The 20,051-nt window shown below is 38.2% G+C and overlaps 1 protein-coding gene across 2 annotated transcripts in view; it reads right to left on the bottom strand.

The window, feature by feature from the left end:
• Nucleotides 1-20,051, bottom strand: part of SCYL2 (SCY1 like pseudokinase 2) — a 68,814-nt gene that overhangs the window by 11,513 nt on the left and 37,250 nt on the right. For both annotated transcript variants that reach the window (XM_051846573.3, XM_051846576.3), the window contains exons 6-13: nt 17,562-17,783; nt 17,033-17,149; nt 16,372-16,497; nt 14,949-15,125; nt 12,077-12,199; nt 8,896-9,009; nt 5,509-5,641; nt 3,254-3,372 (exon numbers count right to left, since the gene is read on the bottom strand). In XM_051846573.3, coding sequence (XP_051702533.1) covers nt 3,254-3,372; nt 5,509-5,641; nt 8,896-9,009; nt 12,077-12,199; nt 14,949-15,125; nt 16,372-16,497; nt 17,033-17,149; nt 17,562-17,783 — 1,131 coding nt within the window. The remainder of the gene's footprint in view (nt 1-3,253; nt 3,373-5,508; nt 5,642-8,895; nt 9,010-12,076; nt 12,200-14,948; nt 15,126-16,371; nt 16,498-17,032; nt 17,150-17,561; nt 17,784-20,051) is intronic.

Below are 20,051 nucleotides of genomic sequence, written 5' to 3'. Positions count from 1 at the left end.
TTATCTGAAACAGTTACAGAAAGAGAGGGTTACACATACATGGCCAGGTCTGGGCCATGCTGAAGCCAGGAGCTGGGAACTCCATCCTGCTTTCTCATATGGATGGCAGTGGCCCAAGTCCTTGGGTCATCTTCTGCTGCATTTTCCAGGCACAGCAGCAGGAAGCTCTATGGGAAACCCAGTAGCTGGGACTCACACCAGCACTCCGATATGGGATGCACTGTAAGTGGCAGCTTAACATACTGCACCACAATGCCGGCCGCAAGATTCTTTCACCTAAGAAATCAACGCCATGGGTATGACTATATGCTGAGTCCTGTGAGTCCTTCTACAGAATCATTCTATCTGGGAGTGATCTTAGGAAGCCCACAAACACAAGTTATAGATAATTCAGTGTGATCGCTACATAGTATTGGCTAGTTTTTTAATCAAATGCTAAAATCACATTTCCCTAAGTTATTTTATCTTTTTATCTAATGCATACTACACTTAATTTATTTTAAATGAGAGCTGACAGAAGAGGAAATTCTTGAATTAGGAACTTTGACCATGAAATAAACAGGAAAGCAGAACATACCCATGCTAAACTACCGTCAAATAGAAGACAGGAATTAAAGTATTTCTGTTGACAGAAATAGGTCCTAAAAAACAAATCATAGGGGCCGGTGCTGTGGCGTACTGGGTAAAGCCACCATCTGCAAGTGCCAGCATCCCATATGGGCACCGGTTTGAGTCCTGGCTGCTCCATTTCTGATCCAGCTCTCTGCTATGGCCTGGGAAAGCAATAGAAGATGGCCCAACTCCTTGGGCCCCTGCACCCATGTGGGAGACCTGGAAGACGCTCCAGGCTCCTGGCTTCGGATTAGCGCAGCTCCAGCCATTGCAGCCATTTGGGGAGTGAACCAGCAGATGGAAGACCTCTCTCTCTCTCTGCCTCTTCTTCTCTCTCTGTGTAACTCTGACTTTCAAATAAAAAAATAAATCTTTTTAAAAAACAAATCATAAAGCTGGAGGAAAAAACCCACAAGATTGTAAGTGGCCTTATGTATCCTAAAGTATACATTTGGGAATATTAAAAAACATCTTAAATCAGAAATAGGAGAACTAAGAACAGAAATAACAAAAAGTTCAAGGGTGCTCTAGACCTATTATCCTATTCCTTTCTAATATTCACTCTCTGTCATCCCATCCTTGCCATCCAAGAAACTTTTCCAGAGACTTACCCTCCAACTTCAAATGAAATGTTGGATCTGATCAATTTTACCAATTTCTCTACCTCCAAAACTTCACTCACTTAGCACTCTCCCCAATGCCAAAAGCTCTCCTTCTAAACTTCAAGTTTGTGAACAAAAACAGCTTGCTATTAATCTGTTATTAAGCACTGCCTAAAATAGTCCCTAACAACATGGCACCTGGCGGATGTTCGGGGGGGCATGTCTGCGGCCGCTGCAGTTAAGCCACGTGAAATCGGATCACCTGCAGGGATAGGTCCGCTTTAGTTCCAGACACGTGGACAGTGCATGATCCCTATATGCCCCCTGTGCGTGGTCCACCCATGGCTGCATGAACTTTTCGCTGATTGGCTCCTCTACTGAGCATGTCTTTTGTAAGCTTTTTTTTTTTTTTTTTTTTTTTGACAGAGTGGACAGTGAGAGAGAGAGAGACAGAGAGAAAGGTCTTCCTTTGCCGTTGGTTCACCCTCCAACGGCCGCTGCGGCCGGTGCACCGGCTGATCCGAAGGCAGGAGCCAGGTGCTTCCTCCTGGTCTCCCATGCGGGTGCAGGGCCCAAGCACTTGGGCCATCCTCCACTGCATTCCCGGGCCACAGCAGAGAGCTGGCCTGGAAGAGGGGCAACCGGGACAGAATCCGGTGCCCCGATCGGGACTAGAACCCGGTGTGCCAGCGCCGCAAGGCAGAGGATTAGCCTATTGAGCCGCGGCGCCGGCCTTTTGTAAGCTTTATAAGCCTGTATACTTCCTCAATGAAGTAGTTCCTGCTTCGATAGAACTCACGGGTGCTTGCTGCGGTGTGCTTGACCCGTCGACCTTACCTCTCCCGTTTGCCTTGTCAGGGAGTGCTTGTATTGTCCCTTGCTGGACAGGGGCCAGGCTAAGGCTTAAGACCCCAACACTCTGTGACTCAAATTTTCTCTCAATTCAGTGAATATTTTTGTTTCTGGCACTACATTAAAGACTGAAGTTATAATGAAAATAAACTATAATAACCTGCCCTTCAGAAGTTTATAACCTTCAGGACATTACGTTCATAGCTACTACAACTACAACAAAAGGGTATACAAAGAGAGAATGCTGTAACAATTATTGAACATATAAACCTTTTGCTCAAACATTTAGCGTATCTTGAAAGTTCAAATAACTAAAGCAGACAAAGCACTTAAAGTCTACCTGTTCTAGTCTCAATTTATCCTTCTCCCATTATTCCTCTATTGTGTTATATATTTATCTCCCAAACTAAATTATCCCTTGCTTATGGCAGGTAAACTTAAAATGGTCCCCAATTATTTTCTCCTTCTTCTTGTCATCCTATGAAAGATAAGAATTAACTATCTTTAAGGGTGGGTGGGACCTGTCACTTAGTTCTAACATAAGCAATAGAAAATGGCAAAGAAAATATAGTATCATTTCCTTGATTATATTACAATGTTGGCATTCAGTTAACAGACAGCTAAGAAACTAGGCCCTCAGTCCAACAGCCCAAAAAGAAGAACTAAGGCCCTGAAATCCAGTAGGCCAAAAGGAACTGAATCCTGCTGACAACTAGGTAAGTGAGCTCAGAAGCAATCATTCCTCTACTGAGCCTTCAGATGAGTCCACAGGTCCTGGTGCAGCATTGCAGGAAGACCTAAGCAGAGAATACAACTAAACTGTGTCCTGGCTTGCCTAACCTACAGATAGCACATGATAATAAACACATATTGCTTTAAAACACTAAATTTGTGTAGTAATAAATAATGAATATACTCCCAAAACACATTCTGTAACTTTGTTGTCTGTTCCCAGCCACAAATTTAAAGTGATCCCAAATACTATACATATTTGAACCTCCTGCTCATTATTGTGTCTCCATTAGGTCTTTAATAATCTACCCTTCTACACCACACACTTTCTTCATTTAACTCTGTGGCATATATTTCTTTGTTTTAATACTCTTTATATGTAATATATTTGTATATTTAATGCCAAGAAAACAGCAAGCTAAATAAATTGAATAAATATAAAAAAATATTCTTACCTGATTAAGATTAAGATTATTTTCAATGCTTAGGGGAATCAGATGAGGCAATACTTTTCCAGCAAGCTGCTCTTTGGTGATTCCCAGCTTCTTATGAGTAAAAGTACATTTGTAAATCCCTGATAGGAAAGAATGTGACAAATTTTAAAAGTTGATAGAAATCATGAAAACAGGGTATCTATATGAAATCTGTGAATAATCAATGTAGTACAATTTTTTCTGAGTGCCTAGAATAAGGATGTTCTTATTTACAGATCAGAATGATGTCAGCGTTATAGTCTAGTTTTACATACTATGACATATATTCTATATTGGGTTTATGGTACATTAACTGATAAATACAACATTAAAAAACTTACTAGAACCAGATTCAGTTCTTAAGAGTGACAACATAGGTTATGGAAATGTTCCTCTATCCTAAATACATCAAAATATGTATTTCAGATCTCATAGTCAAACTTGATGAATCTATTCCCAAGTGTGTAAGTACAAGTACATGGAAAGCATAGGCCCCACACCTATATTCACTTCTTCAGTATATCAAACTTGACATTGTAACTTAATTTAATATCCATCTTTTCCTAAGTCTATTTACTTGCATGTTACATATATTTCCCAAGGCCTTCATTTGCTAAATTAAGCACATTTGCTCCCATTCTCTGAATATATTTGTGTTTTGTATATATTTTTTGTATATAAGTTTTAGAACACACTAACACCTATTATTCTGATAATGTAGATAAGGATTATTTACCCAGAGAGTAACTTTATTGAGCATCTACTAAATGGCTATTTTCTGGGCATTCTGCTCAATACTTTCCCTTCATTTGTTTCACTGAATTCTCAAAATAATCTCATAATGATGTTACTTTCACCCTCATTTAATAAATTAAGAAACTTTGAAAAGTTACCCCAGGAACTGAGAGAGTCAAAAGTTGAGCCAGGGCTGTTTCTACACCAAACTTTTACTTCCCTGAGCACAAAAGAGTCATATCATACCCTAAAAGTTCTATGTCTACAGAGGTCCACAATAAGTACTTGCTAACCATTTCTACAAATATTTACGGAGAGCTTTCAATATAGGCTGTGCACTAGAGATGTCATAAATATATGGATGAGGGCCGGCACTGTGGCGCAGTGGGTTAATCTTCTGCCTACAGTGCTGGCATCCCTTATGGGTGCCAGTTCTAGTCCCAGCTGCTTCTCTTCCAATCCAGCTCTCTGCCATGGCCTGGAAAGCAGTGGAAGATGGTCTAAGTACTTGGGCCATGCACCCACATGGGAGACACAGAGGAGGCTCCTGGCTTCAGATCAGCTCAGCTCCGGCAGCTGCGGTCATTTTGAGAGTGAACCAGCAGATGGAGGACCTTTCTCTCTCTTCCTCTCACTGTCTGTGACTCTACCTCTCAAATAAATAAATAAAACAAAACAAAATAAAATAAAGAATACATGGATGAGTAATATAGTTTCTCTTAAAAATTAACAAAGAATTTCAAATTTAATAAAAATGAACTTGCTAATGCTTTTGTAATTCTACAGATGTCTGTTTCAACACTGTGACAGAAGCCTGACATTTCTAGATCAGATTCCAATAAGATTAAGAATATAGAACAATTGCGAAGTTTTTTGACAGGGTAATTTATAATTACAGTAACAAAACAGAGTATGCCGCAAGGATATAAGCACATCACTTAGCAGTGGCACATACTGGTTAAGATTTATACATATCTAAAATTAAAAACTGGCTCTTCCTATTATCAGTTGTATGATTGTAAATAACTTCTCTGACTCTCAGCTTCCTTGTTATAAACAGAAATAATAGTATCTACACCTCATTGAATTTGGAGGACAAAGTAAGATACAGAAAAAATACTTTGCTTTTTATACATAGAATACCAAACCAAACCAAACCAAACCTAAAAAAAAAAAGGGTTTACTACCAGACTAGAATCAGCATTTCAAATAGCTCTGTCTGCTTCTCTTGCTTTGTACCATTTTAGGGGGAAAACTATTGCAATATTTGTGAAACTAAGATTCCCAAATATCTATTGCTTTGGAAATGTCAAGACTCCACTGCTTTTGCTAAAACTAACACAAAGAGAAAAGCTGTATTTATAGCACTTATCCCATCAATCTTCAATTACTGAACGCTACATACATGAAAGGAGAGTACAAAGGTTCTATAGTTTGGAAAATTCATTTGCATGACTGTAAAATGATAGAGTAGCATCAAATGACATTAAGTTTTCAGCTACCTAAAATTCCCATGAGGACCGCAGGTTCCTTGGATGGAATTTGTTGTAAGAAGGGTAGAATATCATCAAGTACAAACCACTTATCCAAGTATTCCAAAATCTTTCCTAAGCACACTAATGAATTTACACGAACCTATTAAAAGAGGTAAATTGTATTAGTCATTAAGTCTTTGTAATCTAGAACAAAATATTTAAATGTAAACCTAATCTTCATATAGTTTTGAAGCTCTCATCTTTTATTAATATAGGAAATGCATTTATTTACTAACTTCCCTTACTTGTTTCAGAAAGAATTTATGATTGCTTCCCCAGGACATACACAGTTAGGTAAACATAAGGAATGGCTTCAGTTTTGAAGCATTTTAGATAAAGTAATTAGAATCTGAAAAGCTTTTACTATATATATGTGTGTGTTTAGTAAGAACACTTTTAGGGGAACACTTGAACAATAAAGAGGACACTATTACCCCCATCAAGTAATCAGTTTCACTGGGATTCCTATTTTACTCTAACTTGTGTTCAATTCATTCTTAAACTAAATATTTTAACAAGTAGAATACATTTATATTTGTCTTTATACAGTTTCTATTTCTAAATATATATTTAACAGTTATTGAGACCTAACATTTAGAAGCTATTATCAAAATTATTCATTCAACTGTTTTGATAAATATGTCACACCTTAGTTTTATAGATGAATTTTGCTAAAACAGAGTATCTTTAAGTCAGAATCATAACAACAATAAAACTAACTTCAGTATTCAAAAAAATAAGAAAAGCAGAAATAATTTTTTTGGTTAAAAGTGCCATCTTTCTATAGGAAGAATTTTTCCATTTCCGAAAAATAAAGTACAACTGTTTCTGAAATTCAACAGAAGTGATTTTATAAATTTTAAAAGGTATCTGAATGTCTAACTTATTCTCAGAATCAGTTATATAAAAGGAACTACTGTGTTCTACTGAAATATATAAAGGAAACTGAAAATACCAGTATCATTTTATTTTATGATACATAAAGTACTATTCATAGAAGTCATGAATAAATATAGTTCTTGGAAAATTTTACCTCTTTGTAGAATTTATTTTTCTTTATGTTCAAGGAATAGTATTAAGATGCAATTCTAACTCAGGATTCATGTTTCAGGAATTTCCTAGTTAGAATTTTTAACCTTAGAGATATAGGTCTATATATGTAATTCAGGAATTCACATTGGCCACTCTCAAAGTAGGTAGGAGCACAGAAACACTATAAAAAATATACCTACAAAGTGATACATAAAACACAAATTCATTCTGAGTTACTACCCTACACACTTTTAGTACAACTCCTTGTAAACATAAATTTAAGTGCCAGTTAGCATCTTAAAAAGAGACATAAACATCACCAGGCATTAATTCAGATCATTTGGGTATTTATGCTTCTCAACTCTACATACCCCTGCAATTAGAACATGTACTTTGAGAACATATGCTAAAATGTTTATGCTTCTAAAAAATAAAGTATGATTATAAGATTTTATACAGGGCATTGTGAAACCTGAATTTTCAGCTGTATGTTAACTACTACCATTTCCATCAAAAATTACACAGAATTTTAGAGAAAATGACTGCATTTCAGATCTTTTTAACAATGATGAGGACAGAGACTAGGGGAGGTACAGTGCCCAAGACCACAGCACATCTAAGTAACAAAGTCAGAGTAAGAATTCAAGGTGAGGCCAGCATTGTGGCATAGTCAGTAAGCTGCCTGCCGCCGGCGATAACGATACCACATGGGGCACCAGTTTGTTTCCCGGCTGTTCCACTTTTTTTTTTACTCATTTTCCATGAACATTTTTCTTTATTATTTATTTGAAAGGCAGAGTTACAGAGAGGCAGAGGCAGAGAGGGAGTGAGAGGTCTTCCATCTGCTGGTTCACTCCCCAGATGGCTACAACAGCTGAGGCTGTGTGGATCCGAAGCCAGGAGCCAGAAGCTTCTTCTAGGTCTCCCACGCGGGTGCAGGGGCCCACAGACTTGGGTATCCTCTACTGCTTTCCCAGGACATAGCAAGAGTGCTGGATAGGAAGTGGAGCTGCCAGGATTCAAACTGGTGCCCAAATAGGATGCTGGCACTGTAGGCAGCAGCTTTTCCCACCAACCATAGCGCTGGCCCTACAAGTGCTCCAGTTCTGATACAGCACCCTCTTAATGGCCTGGGAAAAGCAGCAGAAGATGGCTCAAGGGCTTAGGCCACTGCCAACCATGTGGGAGACCCGGATGGAGTTCCAGGCTCCTGACTGTAGCTTGGCCCAGCCCCAGCTGTTGTGGCCATCTGGGGAGTGAACCAGCAGATGGAAGATCTCTCTCTGTCTCTCCTTCTCTCTTTGTAATTCTGACTTAAAAAAATTAGTAAGTCTTTAACAAAAAAGAATTCAAGGTTCTTGACTTCATTTCATGCTTCATATCATTTCAATAATACTTTTTTTCTATTTTAGAGTTATGTTTTCCATCTCAGAGTCTGTCTACCAATAAACATGAATTAAAATAGATTAGATGGCTATAAGGTAAAACTGTACCGTTTAGGTTAATTCCATTAAATTATTAATATTAATTTTTATTTAAGTTCACATTCTACCATATAAAGACAGATGGGATCTCCAAAAGAACCAGAATCATAAAATGCAACTTTAATGACAATTTTTCAAACATCAATATAAAGAACTGAATAGCAAGGGAAAACATTTCTCTCTCTTTTCTAAAGCTGCATTTGATGGGAATAGTCAATGTTACTTCCATATGTAACATTCACATGTTACTTCAATATGATATATCCTTAATGATAGAGAAAAGGCTGGTGCATAATTATTGCTCTTAATGTCAGAAAATAAAAACTATGTCATTTATATATTTTACCTTTCTTGACTAACAAGTAATTTAGTGTAAAAATCTTATATTCAAAGAAGGCAACTATCCTTTGTCTATTTTTTTTTTTTTAGTACAACTGTTTCCTTCCACTTGTATTCACATTACTTTATGTTTTACTGTATTCTTTACTTCTTTTAAGAGTGAGCAAGGAGGTAGGGGATAAGAAATTTAGAAACAGATGGCCAAAAATAATAGCAGTTTATAAAAGGAAGCCATTCCTTTTACACCATGTTAAACTCTCATAATTTTTTAAAACAACAAAATAAATTCTGAGTTAACACAAAAAGGATTAGGACAAAAAAATACTCATCTTTTCTATTAAAACAATCAAAGGATAGGAAAACTATAGCTCATTTTTATATTCAGGTTACCTACAGCCAAGACAAAATACATAAACAAACTATAAAAGGGTTATTAAATAGTAAGAACATGACTTACTGAGATGTAAAAAAGCACAGAAATCAACATGTAATTACTTACAGCAAGGGAAGATGTTTGCAGACAGGCATTTTTAATTCTTGGTATCAAAGCATTTTTCATGGAGGGGTAGTCTATGAGATTTGCAAAGGTCGGAATGATGTTTAGACAGAGCTCCTATTAAGAAAATAGATCAATTATTAGAGAAAGATCATCTCATCTTTTTCCTTACATATTAAAAAACATTTCACATTTGCATGACTAATTTGTCATACAGTTTGAAATACTTTCACATATATTATTTGATCCTTTAAACAACTTGTTGAAGAAAGAATAGTTATGATTACTTTCCAATTTTATAGATGAGAAAATGGCTCAGAAGATCTTACTCAAGGTTTTACTAGGTTGTTATAACTAGCATATGGTATTCAAAACTCTGGTCACATTCCTCATTTCTTTGCCTGCTAACACAAATCCTCATTTAGTTTAAAAAATAGGAACACATAAATTCTGTTATCTTTCACATGAGAGAAAAGTTAAGTATGAAATCAAGTAAAAACAGACCTCTTAAAGAAAGGATTTCTTAGCTGGTTACTACCCATACCATGGAATACAAACTTTTTTTTTTTTTTAAAGTACTTTAAAAGAGTAAAAAATGTAAAAAGTAGCATTATATAATCTCAGTTTTTAAAATGTGTGTACACATCTGTCTACATGCTTCAGAAAAAAGTCTAGGCTATATCTGGAAATGCTAACTATGGCTATCTCTGAGAAAGGTTTCTCATTTTCTCTGCATTTTTAAGTATAGTCAGTCCTCTATATCCATTTTCATATCCATGGATTCAACTAACAATACATGTACACGTTTATCTGTAATTACTCCTAGTATGTAAGAGGATATGATACACATAGAATATATACAAATACAATGCTTTTCTATAAGGCATAAGAGTTTTATTCATGCTTACATGGGGTCTTCAAAAAGTTCACAGAAAATGAGCATTACAAAATCAATGCACAGATTTCAAAAAAATTTCTGTACCAAAACAAACTTCTTTATTCTTTGAAAATTTTAAAGTTTTACTCAAAAGGCTTAGAAAGAAAGAAACAGACAGACTGAGATTCTCCCATCTGCTGGTTCATTCCCCAAATGCCCACAACAGCCAGGACCAGGCCAGGTCAAAGCCGGAGCCAGGAACTCTATCCAGGTCTCCCACGTGGATAGCAGAGACCTGCTACAGAAGCTATCACCTCTTGCCTCTTAGGGTCCATATTAGCAGGAAGCTGGAAACAGGAGCAGAAATAGGACTTGAACCCAGGCACTCTGGTGTCCTAATTGCTAGGCCAAATACCCAGCACAAGTTAGCTTTCAATTCCATTTGTCATAAACTGTTTGAAGTACCCTCTTATAAGGGACTTGAGCATCCACAGATGTTGTTATCTATGTAGGTTCTGGAACCAATCCCTAATGGATACAGAGGGAGAATCATATTTCTACATTTTGAAATTAAAGTAAATTAACTCATAGAAAACATGTATTTAAAACATTTTTGTTAATTAATGGTGACACACTACAAATGATTTTAACTGGGGACTCTGAATGGGAACAATATAAGGAAAGGGGGGGATGACTACAGAATGGAGAATCAAATAAGATAAAGAAAAGAAATGGCAGGGCTGGTGTTGCAGCATAGTGGGTAAAGCTGCCACCTGCAACATCAGCATCACATATGGGCTATATTCATCTGCTCTCCCAGGTGCATTAGCAGGGAGCTGGATCACATTTAAAGGACAGACTTTCCAAAGATGGGGGAGGAGAACTGGCAAGGGTTAACAGTCAGTGAGACACTGTGCTCCTGTTAACCAGAGGGTGACTATTTAAGGGAAATCAGCCTCTGAGAAGATATGGGAAGAGGAGAGAAAGGGAGGAAGAGAATTAGGCTTCCAGCAAAGTACCCTAAAACCTGTTTATTAAAAGGCAACTGGCCAGCGCTGCGGCTCAATAGGCTAATCCTCCGCCTGCGGCACCGGCACATTGGGTTCTAGTCCCGGTTGGGGCACCGGATTCTATCCTGGTCTCTCCTCTTCCTGTCCATCTCTCTGCTGTGGCCCAGGAGTGCAGTGGAGGATGGCCCAAGTCCTTGGGCCCTGCACCCCATGGGAGACCAGGAGAAGCACCTGGCTCCTGGCTTTGGATCAGCGTGGTGCGCCGGCCGCAGCGGTCATTGGAGGGTGAACCAATGGAAAAAAAGGAAGACCTTTCTCTCTGTCTCTACCTCTCTCACTGTCCACTCTGCCTGTCAAAAAAAAAAAAAAAAAAAAGGCAACTGATCATGTCTCTGTGGTGCAATTGTTTTGGTGCGTTCGGTTGTTAACTGAAAAGGCAACTGGAAAGTGCTATGCTGTATAATAAAATACGTAATGTTTTCCTATGAAAAAGGTACATATACTTTTGAAATTTTTGTTCATAATTATCCATTTAGAAAGAAGTAGAAAGAAGGTATACAGTAATCCAAACTACAGTAAATAAAGTATTTTGCCATAACAGTACATTTCTGATAAATAAAAGCAACAAATCGATTTAATAATGAAGGTATTAACTGATTCTTTAAATTAGCAGTAGATACATTTTATAACAGTATACCAATAAGGTAATTCAATAGATTTACTACAGAATTTATATAAAGTATTTTATGATGTGAACTCAAATGTAGTTTACTTCTTTCTTCAGCCACAAGAAAAAACAATGTGTAACTCATACTCAAAATGTGCTGTACTTCTTCTGCTTTAAGAGTCAAAATCCAGCCAGTGCTGTGGTGCACTGGGTTAAACTGCTGCATGTATCGGCATCCTCTACCAGAGCACCAGTTCTACCTGCTTCCTGCTAATGCACCTGGGAAGGCAGTGGAAGATGTTCCAGTATCTGGGACCCTGCCACCCATGTGGGAGAACAGGATGAGTTCCCAGATCCCAGCTTCCACCTCTCCCAGACTTGGCTGTGTGGCTCTTTGGAGAGTGAACCAGCAGACAGAAGGTTGCTCACGCATTCTCTCTCTCTCTCTCTCTCTCTCTCTCTCTCTCTCTCTCTCTCTCCTCCCTCCCTCTCTTACTTCACCCCACCCCACCTCCCCACCCCACCCCGCCCATCTCTTTCTTTCTGGTACTTACCTTTCAAATAAAAAAACCTTACAATAAAAAAAACAATCAAAATCACCATGAAAGAAAAACAAATCAAATACAGTACCTGGATCTGAATAGAAGGAGCTTCTAGTGCTCTGTAAACCATTGGCAGGACACTGTTCTTTATCTCATCAGGAGGGGTTTTGGTCAATAGCAAGTCCATTTTTTGCAAGAAAATTAACAAAATCTGTTAGAAAAAAGAAAACAATGTATAAAAGTCTAGAATGTAAGGAGAATCAATACACATCAAAATTTAAAGTTTCTTCAAAAGTGTAAGATACGTATTTTGACACTCACCATGTTGCTAGCCTGAAGGCATGGAAGACAAAAACATACAAATCAAGTCTCTTACATTTCTGGAAGTGTATTACTACTTAATATCTGCTCTCAGTTTAAACATGTAAATAAGGACTAATTTCCTAAATCACATATATTTATGGTAATGCACCACTTACCCACAAGTACCAACTATCTGGAAAATTACTGGGTTTAAAAAAAAATCCTGAGGGCAGTAAAGTCGTATGTCCTGAAAAGTAAATTCCCTCACTCAACTTCCATACAGTTCCAGAGAAGAAGAGCAGGTACAGAAATGAAAAGGACTAATTATCCCTGATCACTCTTTCAGCCAGCTACCTCCATATACCTAAATTATAAAGAACAAATTGCCTCTTCTATTCATGCAGAATACTTTGTTTTGCCAAGGCTCGGCTAAAAATTCCTTCTGAAAAAACTTAACTGAAAAACTAAGAATAAAATAAATGCCAAAGAACTGAGGCAAGTAAGAATTCAGACTACAAACTCCTAAGGACACTATCTTGACTGACACATAGCTTAGGGAACATGTGGCTCCACCAACTTTCTTTCCTGACAACTTGACCACTTGGAGGCACCCAACTTCAAAGCCTATAGCTCCCTCAATTGCTCTTTTCCTAGTCTACCCAACTCTTTCCTAACCACTACAGACTGTGTTCTGCTTCCTTCCTTTGAAGGGGAAGAATATCAAGGGTCATAAAACCATTCTATCAGAAAGCTGATAGTTTACTAATAAGCTGTTGCCATATATGGGGCCAGGATTATGGCACATTGGGTTAAACTGCAGTGTGCAATGCCAGCATCCCATATCAGAGTGCCAGTCTGAGTCTCAGCTGCTCCACTTCTGATCTTTAATATGCCTGGGAAAGCAGGAGAAGATGCTCCAAATACATGGGCCCCTGCCACCCACATGGCAGACACCAAGATGGTGTTCAATGCGTCTAGCTTTGGCCTGACCCGGTCCTGGCTGTTTTGGCCATTTGAGGAATGAACCAGTGGACAGAACATCTTTCTTTTTATTTTATGTTTTTATTTTTTGACAGGCAGAGTGGACAGTGAGCGAGAGAGACAGAGAGAAAGGGCTTCCTTTTGCCGTTGGTTCACCCTCCAATGGCCGCCCCGGCCGGCGCGCTGCAGCTGGCGCACCGTGCTGATCCCATGGCAGGAGCCAGGTGCTTCTCCTGGTCTCCCATGGGGTGCAGGACCCAAGCACTTGGGCCATCCTCCACTGCACTCCCTGGCCAAAGCAGAGAGCTGGCCTGGAAGAGGGGCAACTGGGACAGAAACCGGCGCCCCAACCGGGACTACAACCCAGTGTGCCGGTGCCGCAAGGCGGAGGATTAGCCTAGTGAGCCGAGGCGCCGGCCAGAACATCTTTCTTTCTCCCACTCTCTTTCTCTGTCACTCTGTCTTTCAAATTAATAAGTAAATAAATAAAATCTTGGGGAAGTGCCATATAGAAAAAAATATAACAATATTTATGATGTATCAGAAAATTTCACTTAATCTCAACACCTTTCAATTTAGAAATGAGGAAATGAAAGCTTTAATATGAGGATGACTTATCCAAGTTATACTTCCAGCAAAAAGATAAGGAAGCTCAAATTCAAATCTAAGTGTATGAACTAATTGTTCTTAAATCCAACACTACCCTGAATCTAGCAAATAAATATTCTAAGTCTACATCAGAGACTGATAATTTTTTCATGTACAATACACATATACATTATTTCCATGATGCTGTACACCACTTTCTTCTTCTAATGAGAGTATTTATTAGCAATAAAATAAAGATAAATAGTTGATATAGTCATCTAAAAATTGAAACATGTATGCACTGAATATATATAAATTATCACACTGTATATAGCCCATATAAGTACAATTAAAATAATATAAATACACAAATAATAAGCAAAAATACTTAAAAGTACAAGAAGAAAATAAATATTTCCTCTCTGAAATCTATAACTTTTAATAACGTCAATGTGGAATAGTGCAACACATGCAAAATTTCACTGCAACTTATTTTCTGAGATAGCAACTTGTGGAGAGCCATAGCCATCTATCTCCCTATGAAGTTTTAATCATAATTTTAGAAGTGGTTTATTTCAAACATATATGCAAAACTGCTTTCTGAATAATGAAAAGTCTCGCACACTTACCTCATTTTTTTTTTTTTTTTTTTTTTTGACAGGCAGAGTGGACAGTGAGAGAGAGAGACAGAGAGAGAAAGGTCTTTCTTTGCCGTTGGTTCACCCTCCAATGGCCGCCGCTGCAGCCGGCGCACCGCGCTGATCCTGGCAGGAGCCAGGAGCCAGGTGCTTTTCCTGGTCTCCCATGGGGTGCAGGGCCCAAGCACCTGGGCCATCCTCCACTGCACTCCCTGGCCATAGCAGAGAGCTGGCCTGGAAGAGGGGCAACCGGGACAGAATCCGGCGCCCCAACCGGGACTAGAACCCGGTGTGCCGGCGCCGCAAGGTGGAGGATTAGCCTATTGAGCCACGGCGCCGGCTCACTTACCTCATTTTTTAAAATGTCACATATTCATACCTTTTGCTTCCAGATACTAGTCATCATTAGTAACAACAGTAAATAAATGTATGAAAATATCTACGACATACCTGGATTGGCTCCTGTTGTTTAAATACAGGGCCAAGTTCAGGTAAAATTAACTTCACATATTCTTCTTTGGTACATTCCTCAGCAATTAGTAGAACATTGGGCAAAACAAAAGGTACCATGTCAGGGTTTACAAATTCTGAAGTCAAACAAGGCAAAATTCTCTGCACGATGACACGCTGAAAGGCAAAAATGTTTTTATAAAGCTAAAGTTTAGTTCAAGCTTTTAGTATTAACACTGAAGTCTAAAACCTTCAATATCTTTAGGTAAGGTGATCCTGTAACTTATGGTTGATAGTAGTATAAGCTTGAGAGTAAAACGGGATGAGACTATTGCTAGTTATGTCAGGCCCAACAGTAAACTTGGGAATTTAACAGGAAAAGGGTGACAGGAAAAGGTTACCTTTAGGAAACCTTTCCTAATTAATCTTCACTGATGTGTTTCTCCTCTTAATTTCTTCACTACTTACGAATCATGCCACACAATTTAAATACTGTCTTGAATGGTTAATTGTTTTATTATTCATGCCAATCCTATCTACACTTACTGTAATGGTCTTGAGAGTAGGAATTCTTTGTTTATGCTTCCTCTTTACTTTTCATAGCATTTAAGTAAAGTGCTAGACAGTGAGTTACTGATAAACACAGGAAATATTTTTGTGAATAAGAATTACTGGTTTTCCAACCAGTGCCTTCTTTAGTATCCATCACTACCTTATAGACTACATTTCCCTCATGATTTAGTAAGTCAGAAGGGGAGAGTAAAAAGAACTGGAAAAGCCAGCATCTGTTAGTATTCCTTTAACTGCTGGTGAGTCAGTGATCCTCACAATGACACCTTATGGACTTCTCTGATAATGTCCAACTGCTGTCTTTGCAAACATTGTATCCTATTTCTTTTTGGAATACACACAAAAAGATACACTCAGGGCTGGCATTGTGGTAGAGTAGGGTAAAGCTGCAGGCTGCGACACTGGTATCCCACACGGGTGCTGGTTTGTGTACTGGCTGCTCCACTTCTGATCCAGCTCCCTGCTAATGGCTGTGGAAAAGCAGTGGTAGACAGCCCAAGCGTTTGGACCTCTGCCACCCACATGGGAGACCTGGATTGTTCCTGGCTTTAGCCTGACTCAGTCTAGGCCATTGAAGCCATCTGTGGAGTGAACAGCAGATGGAAGATCTCTTTGTCTCTCCCTTCTTCCACCTCTCTCTCTCTCTGTAACTCTTTCAAATAAATAAAGCTTAAAAAAAAAAAAAAAAGGTCCTCTAAACTAACTTTTGGCTTCAGTCTGCAGTCTTTCATAGTCATTTGTATACCTAAGGCAAAAGTTACATTATTGCGTTAAGAGAATTATTATGGTAAATCAAAATAAACTTTGAATTTTAAAATGCTGTCTATAATAATAAAAAAACTAATAAACAAACCTTGGGAAGTTTTGGTAGAACTTTTGGCAGTCCTTTGAAAAACTGTGATTTCTGAAGATTATCTCTTTGGAATAAAGTATCAAAATATTGCAGTGTTACTGCACCAACATCATCAAAGAAAGGAATCTAAAATATGGAAATAAGTTATTCTGATAAATATTCAGAAATTTTTAGCATAATACTAAAGAATACTTTAACAAAAATTTATAAAATAATAAGAAAATAATAAATTATTTTTCTCTTCAAGTTCAAATCTGTGATTTGGAAACTGGCTGGGCAATTTCTTTTGCACAGCCTTAAAATAATGAAAGATTAAGTAAAATATCTTGAAGGCATTAACTTCTATAATAAATAACTAGTACTCTTAATGTACTAGTTATTTATTAAATTTCACACTCATATAAGTAAAACAGAGGGCATTATGAGTCCAGAATTTCTGCATACCTGACAGAAATATTTATTTGAACTTTTAATTTCCTATCACAGCACTATACATAAATTATTTAGCTGTTTAAGAATAAAAGTTGTTGAATATTTAATACAATCAAGAATACAGATGTTATATAGAGAATACGCATATGATTACATCTTGCTTTAGAAGAACTTAATCTACTTCCAACTTTTTGCTGACCCTCTAAGATAGAAATCCATGTGTACTCACCTTTGTCATTTGATCTGCATCTGGTCTTACAGTTGGAGTAACATTTAACAGTAGTTTAACATGTTCACGGACTTCCTCAGGTATATTAGTAAGTGAACTAGATCCTAAACGACTCAACTATTCAAAAGAGTGATAACATCAAATATGAATAGAAAACATTAAAAAAGAAACACATTTACTTAAGTCTATTTAAGAAATCTTTTAAAAATGTCTTTGGTATATTTAAAGACTGAAAAAATTGCTAATTCTACTGCTGCAAGACAATTAAAACATTTATATTTAATATGCACATTATTTCTATTCTTAAAATGTCCAATACTATAGACCACAGTTCAATATTCACTCATGTAAACAGCATGTTAAATTTGTAGTAACAAATTTTGGTTCTCATATTTATAGAATTTTATTAAAGTGATTTTATGTAAATTTAAAATGAGACACTCAGAGAATTTTCTGAACACATTTTAGACAAAAAACAAAGAAATGTTTAATACATTTTTAATGCAAGCAAATATTTACAGGCAAATACCTGATCCAACTGCCTACTGAAGCTCTTGTAAATATCTTGCTTGTTGACTTCAAATATAGGTTTTCCTTTATTAAATACAGCATATATAACAGTTCCTAAAGAATACATATCGCTGGCTGTTTCACAGCTCACAGAAAGAATGTATTCAGGAGCCAAATATTCAGGATTTGGAAGACACAATGACGGTAAATTTGGGTCCCATTCTTTACAAGGAAACTTTGGCTGTTACAAGATATAAAAGGAATTACATACATTAAATATTTCAAATTAAAGCAAACCACTAAATTTATACTCAAGGTGGGTGTTTGGTGTAGTGGTTAAAAATGCTGCTTGGGATGACCATGTTCCACCTCAGAGTGCCTGGCATTAAATCCCTGTTCCACTCCTGACTTTAACTTCCTGCACTCCCAGGGAGGTAGCAGGTGATGGCTCAAGTAGTTGGTAGCCTGCAACCCACATGGGAGACCCACACTTTGTTGCCAGTTCCTGGCTCTGGCTCAGCCCTGCCCTAGCTGTTGTGGACATTTGGGAATGAACCAGTGGATGGGAGAATCAATCAATCTCTCTCCCTCCCCTTCACTCCCATTGCTCTGCCTTTTAAATAAATAAGATTTAAAAAATCAATATGCAATCATGCAAGTCAAAAATTCTATCAGCATCTTTAATCCTAAAATTTCCAAAATACTGAAATCAGGAAAATGTATGCAACAAGTTAAGAGACAAAGAACTCTAATAATTTTGAGACTACTGGAGAAGACAAATTAGCACTTTAAGATGCAATATGAACATACAAAGGTCTTGCTTCTGTTTTGTGACACACAAGCTTCAAGTTTTATGCACCAAAGTAAAGACAGTTGTTTAAAACTTTGCTGTTTGTGGCCGGTGCTGTGGTATAGCAGGTAAAGCTTCCACCTGCAGTGCCAGCATCCCATATGGGTGCTGGTTTGAGTTCCAGCTGCTCACTTCCGATCCAGCTCTCTGCTATGGCCTGGGAAAGCAGTAGAAGATAGCTCAAGTCCTTGGGCCTCTGCATCCACGTGGGAGACCTGGAAGAAGCTCCTGGTTCCTGGCTTTGGATCAGCCCAGCTCTAGCTGTTGCAGGCATTTGGGGAGTGAACCAGCGGATGGAAGATCCCTCTCTCTGCCTCTGCAACTCTGACTTTCAAATAAACAAATAAATCTTTTAAAAAAATTGTTGCTTAGCTAACTAGCTCTGTGATTTAGTTAATAGATTAAAAAGATTGTAATAAGAATTAAATAAATGTGGAAGCTGCACCTACCATAGTACCTGATTCATATTTGTACTCAACCAGTATTAATTCTTATTTCCTTAAAAATGACTTCTTAATTTATCAATGTATCTTGGGTCAAAACTTGATCTCTTTTGACAATATACACTAAAAACCTGAAATATAAGGTGCTGTATCTCAAAGAATCAATCAACACAAAACAGGATTGATTGCAGGCAGCGTGAACAGGCCGGCATCCTAATCACTAAGAAACAGGCGCTTTGGAAGCAGAAAGACTGGGTTCAAATCTTGGCTCTATTACTTACTGCCCATATAAACTTAGGCAAGGTTATGTTATTCCATGAGCTAACTTACTTGACTGTACTATCCCTATACCCATTGAGTCGTGATGAAGATTTTTTTTTTTTTTTTTTTTTTTTTTTTTTTGACAGGCAGAGTGGACAGTGAGAGAGAGAGACAGGTGAGAAAGGTCTTCCTTTGCCGTTGGTTCACCCTCCAATGGCCGCCGCGGCCGGCGCGCTGCGGCCGGCGCACCGCGCTGATCCGATGGCAGGAGCCAGGAGCCAGGTGCTTTTCCTGGTCTCCCATGGGGTGCAGGGCCCAAGCACCTGGGCCACCCTCCACTGCACTCCCTGGCCACAGCAGAGGGCTGGCCTCGAAGAGGGGCAACCGGGACAGAATCCGGCGCCCCGACCGGGACTAGAACCCGGTGTGCCGGCGCCGCTAGGCGGAGGATTAGCCTAGTGAGCCGTGGCGCAGGCCTCGTGATGAAGATTAAATACGTAAATACACGAAAAATGTTAGAAGAGCACATCAATATGTTAGCTATTATTATCACTGTTGTTACTGTTATTATGCTCCATATAGAGAATTCCATGGTCCAATAAGTTAGGGAAACATTGTTAGAGATTCACTATATTTCTTAGTGTTTTTTATATTCTACGGGAGAAAAGACAAGGAAAATCTTATAAACCCAACAAATTCTCAAATTTATTTAACTCTGTGGGGAGCAACTCGGACTAGACTAAGTTACTGGAATTAAGACTTATTCTATGCATCTGCTCTCCCACAATATGGCGCTGAGAAGGGAGAAACAGCTTCTACACAGCTGCCTCTAGTTCAACCAACAAACTGTAGGATCTGCTCCTGACTGGAGGAGAGCAGCGTACTCGGCGTGTGGGTAGCAGAGTTGGGATTGGCAGAAGAGGACTATAAAGGAGGAGAGAGACAATATGCACCA

This window comes from Oryctolagus cuniculus, chromosome 11, assembly GCF_051225735.1.
Source record: "Oryctolagus cuniculus isolate XC-2025 breed Fujian yellow rabbit chromosome 11, ASM5122573v1, whole genome shotgun sequence".
Classification (NCBI taxonomy): Eukaryota; Metazoa; Chordata; class Mammalia; order Lagomorpha; family Leporidae; genus Oryctolagus; species Oryctolagus cuniculus.
The sequence above is the reverse complement of the archived record's forward strand: the minus strand, read 5'-3'. Positions and strand labels throughout refer to the sequence as shown.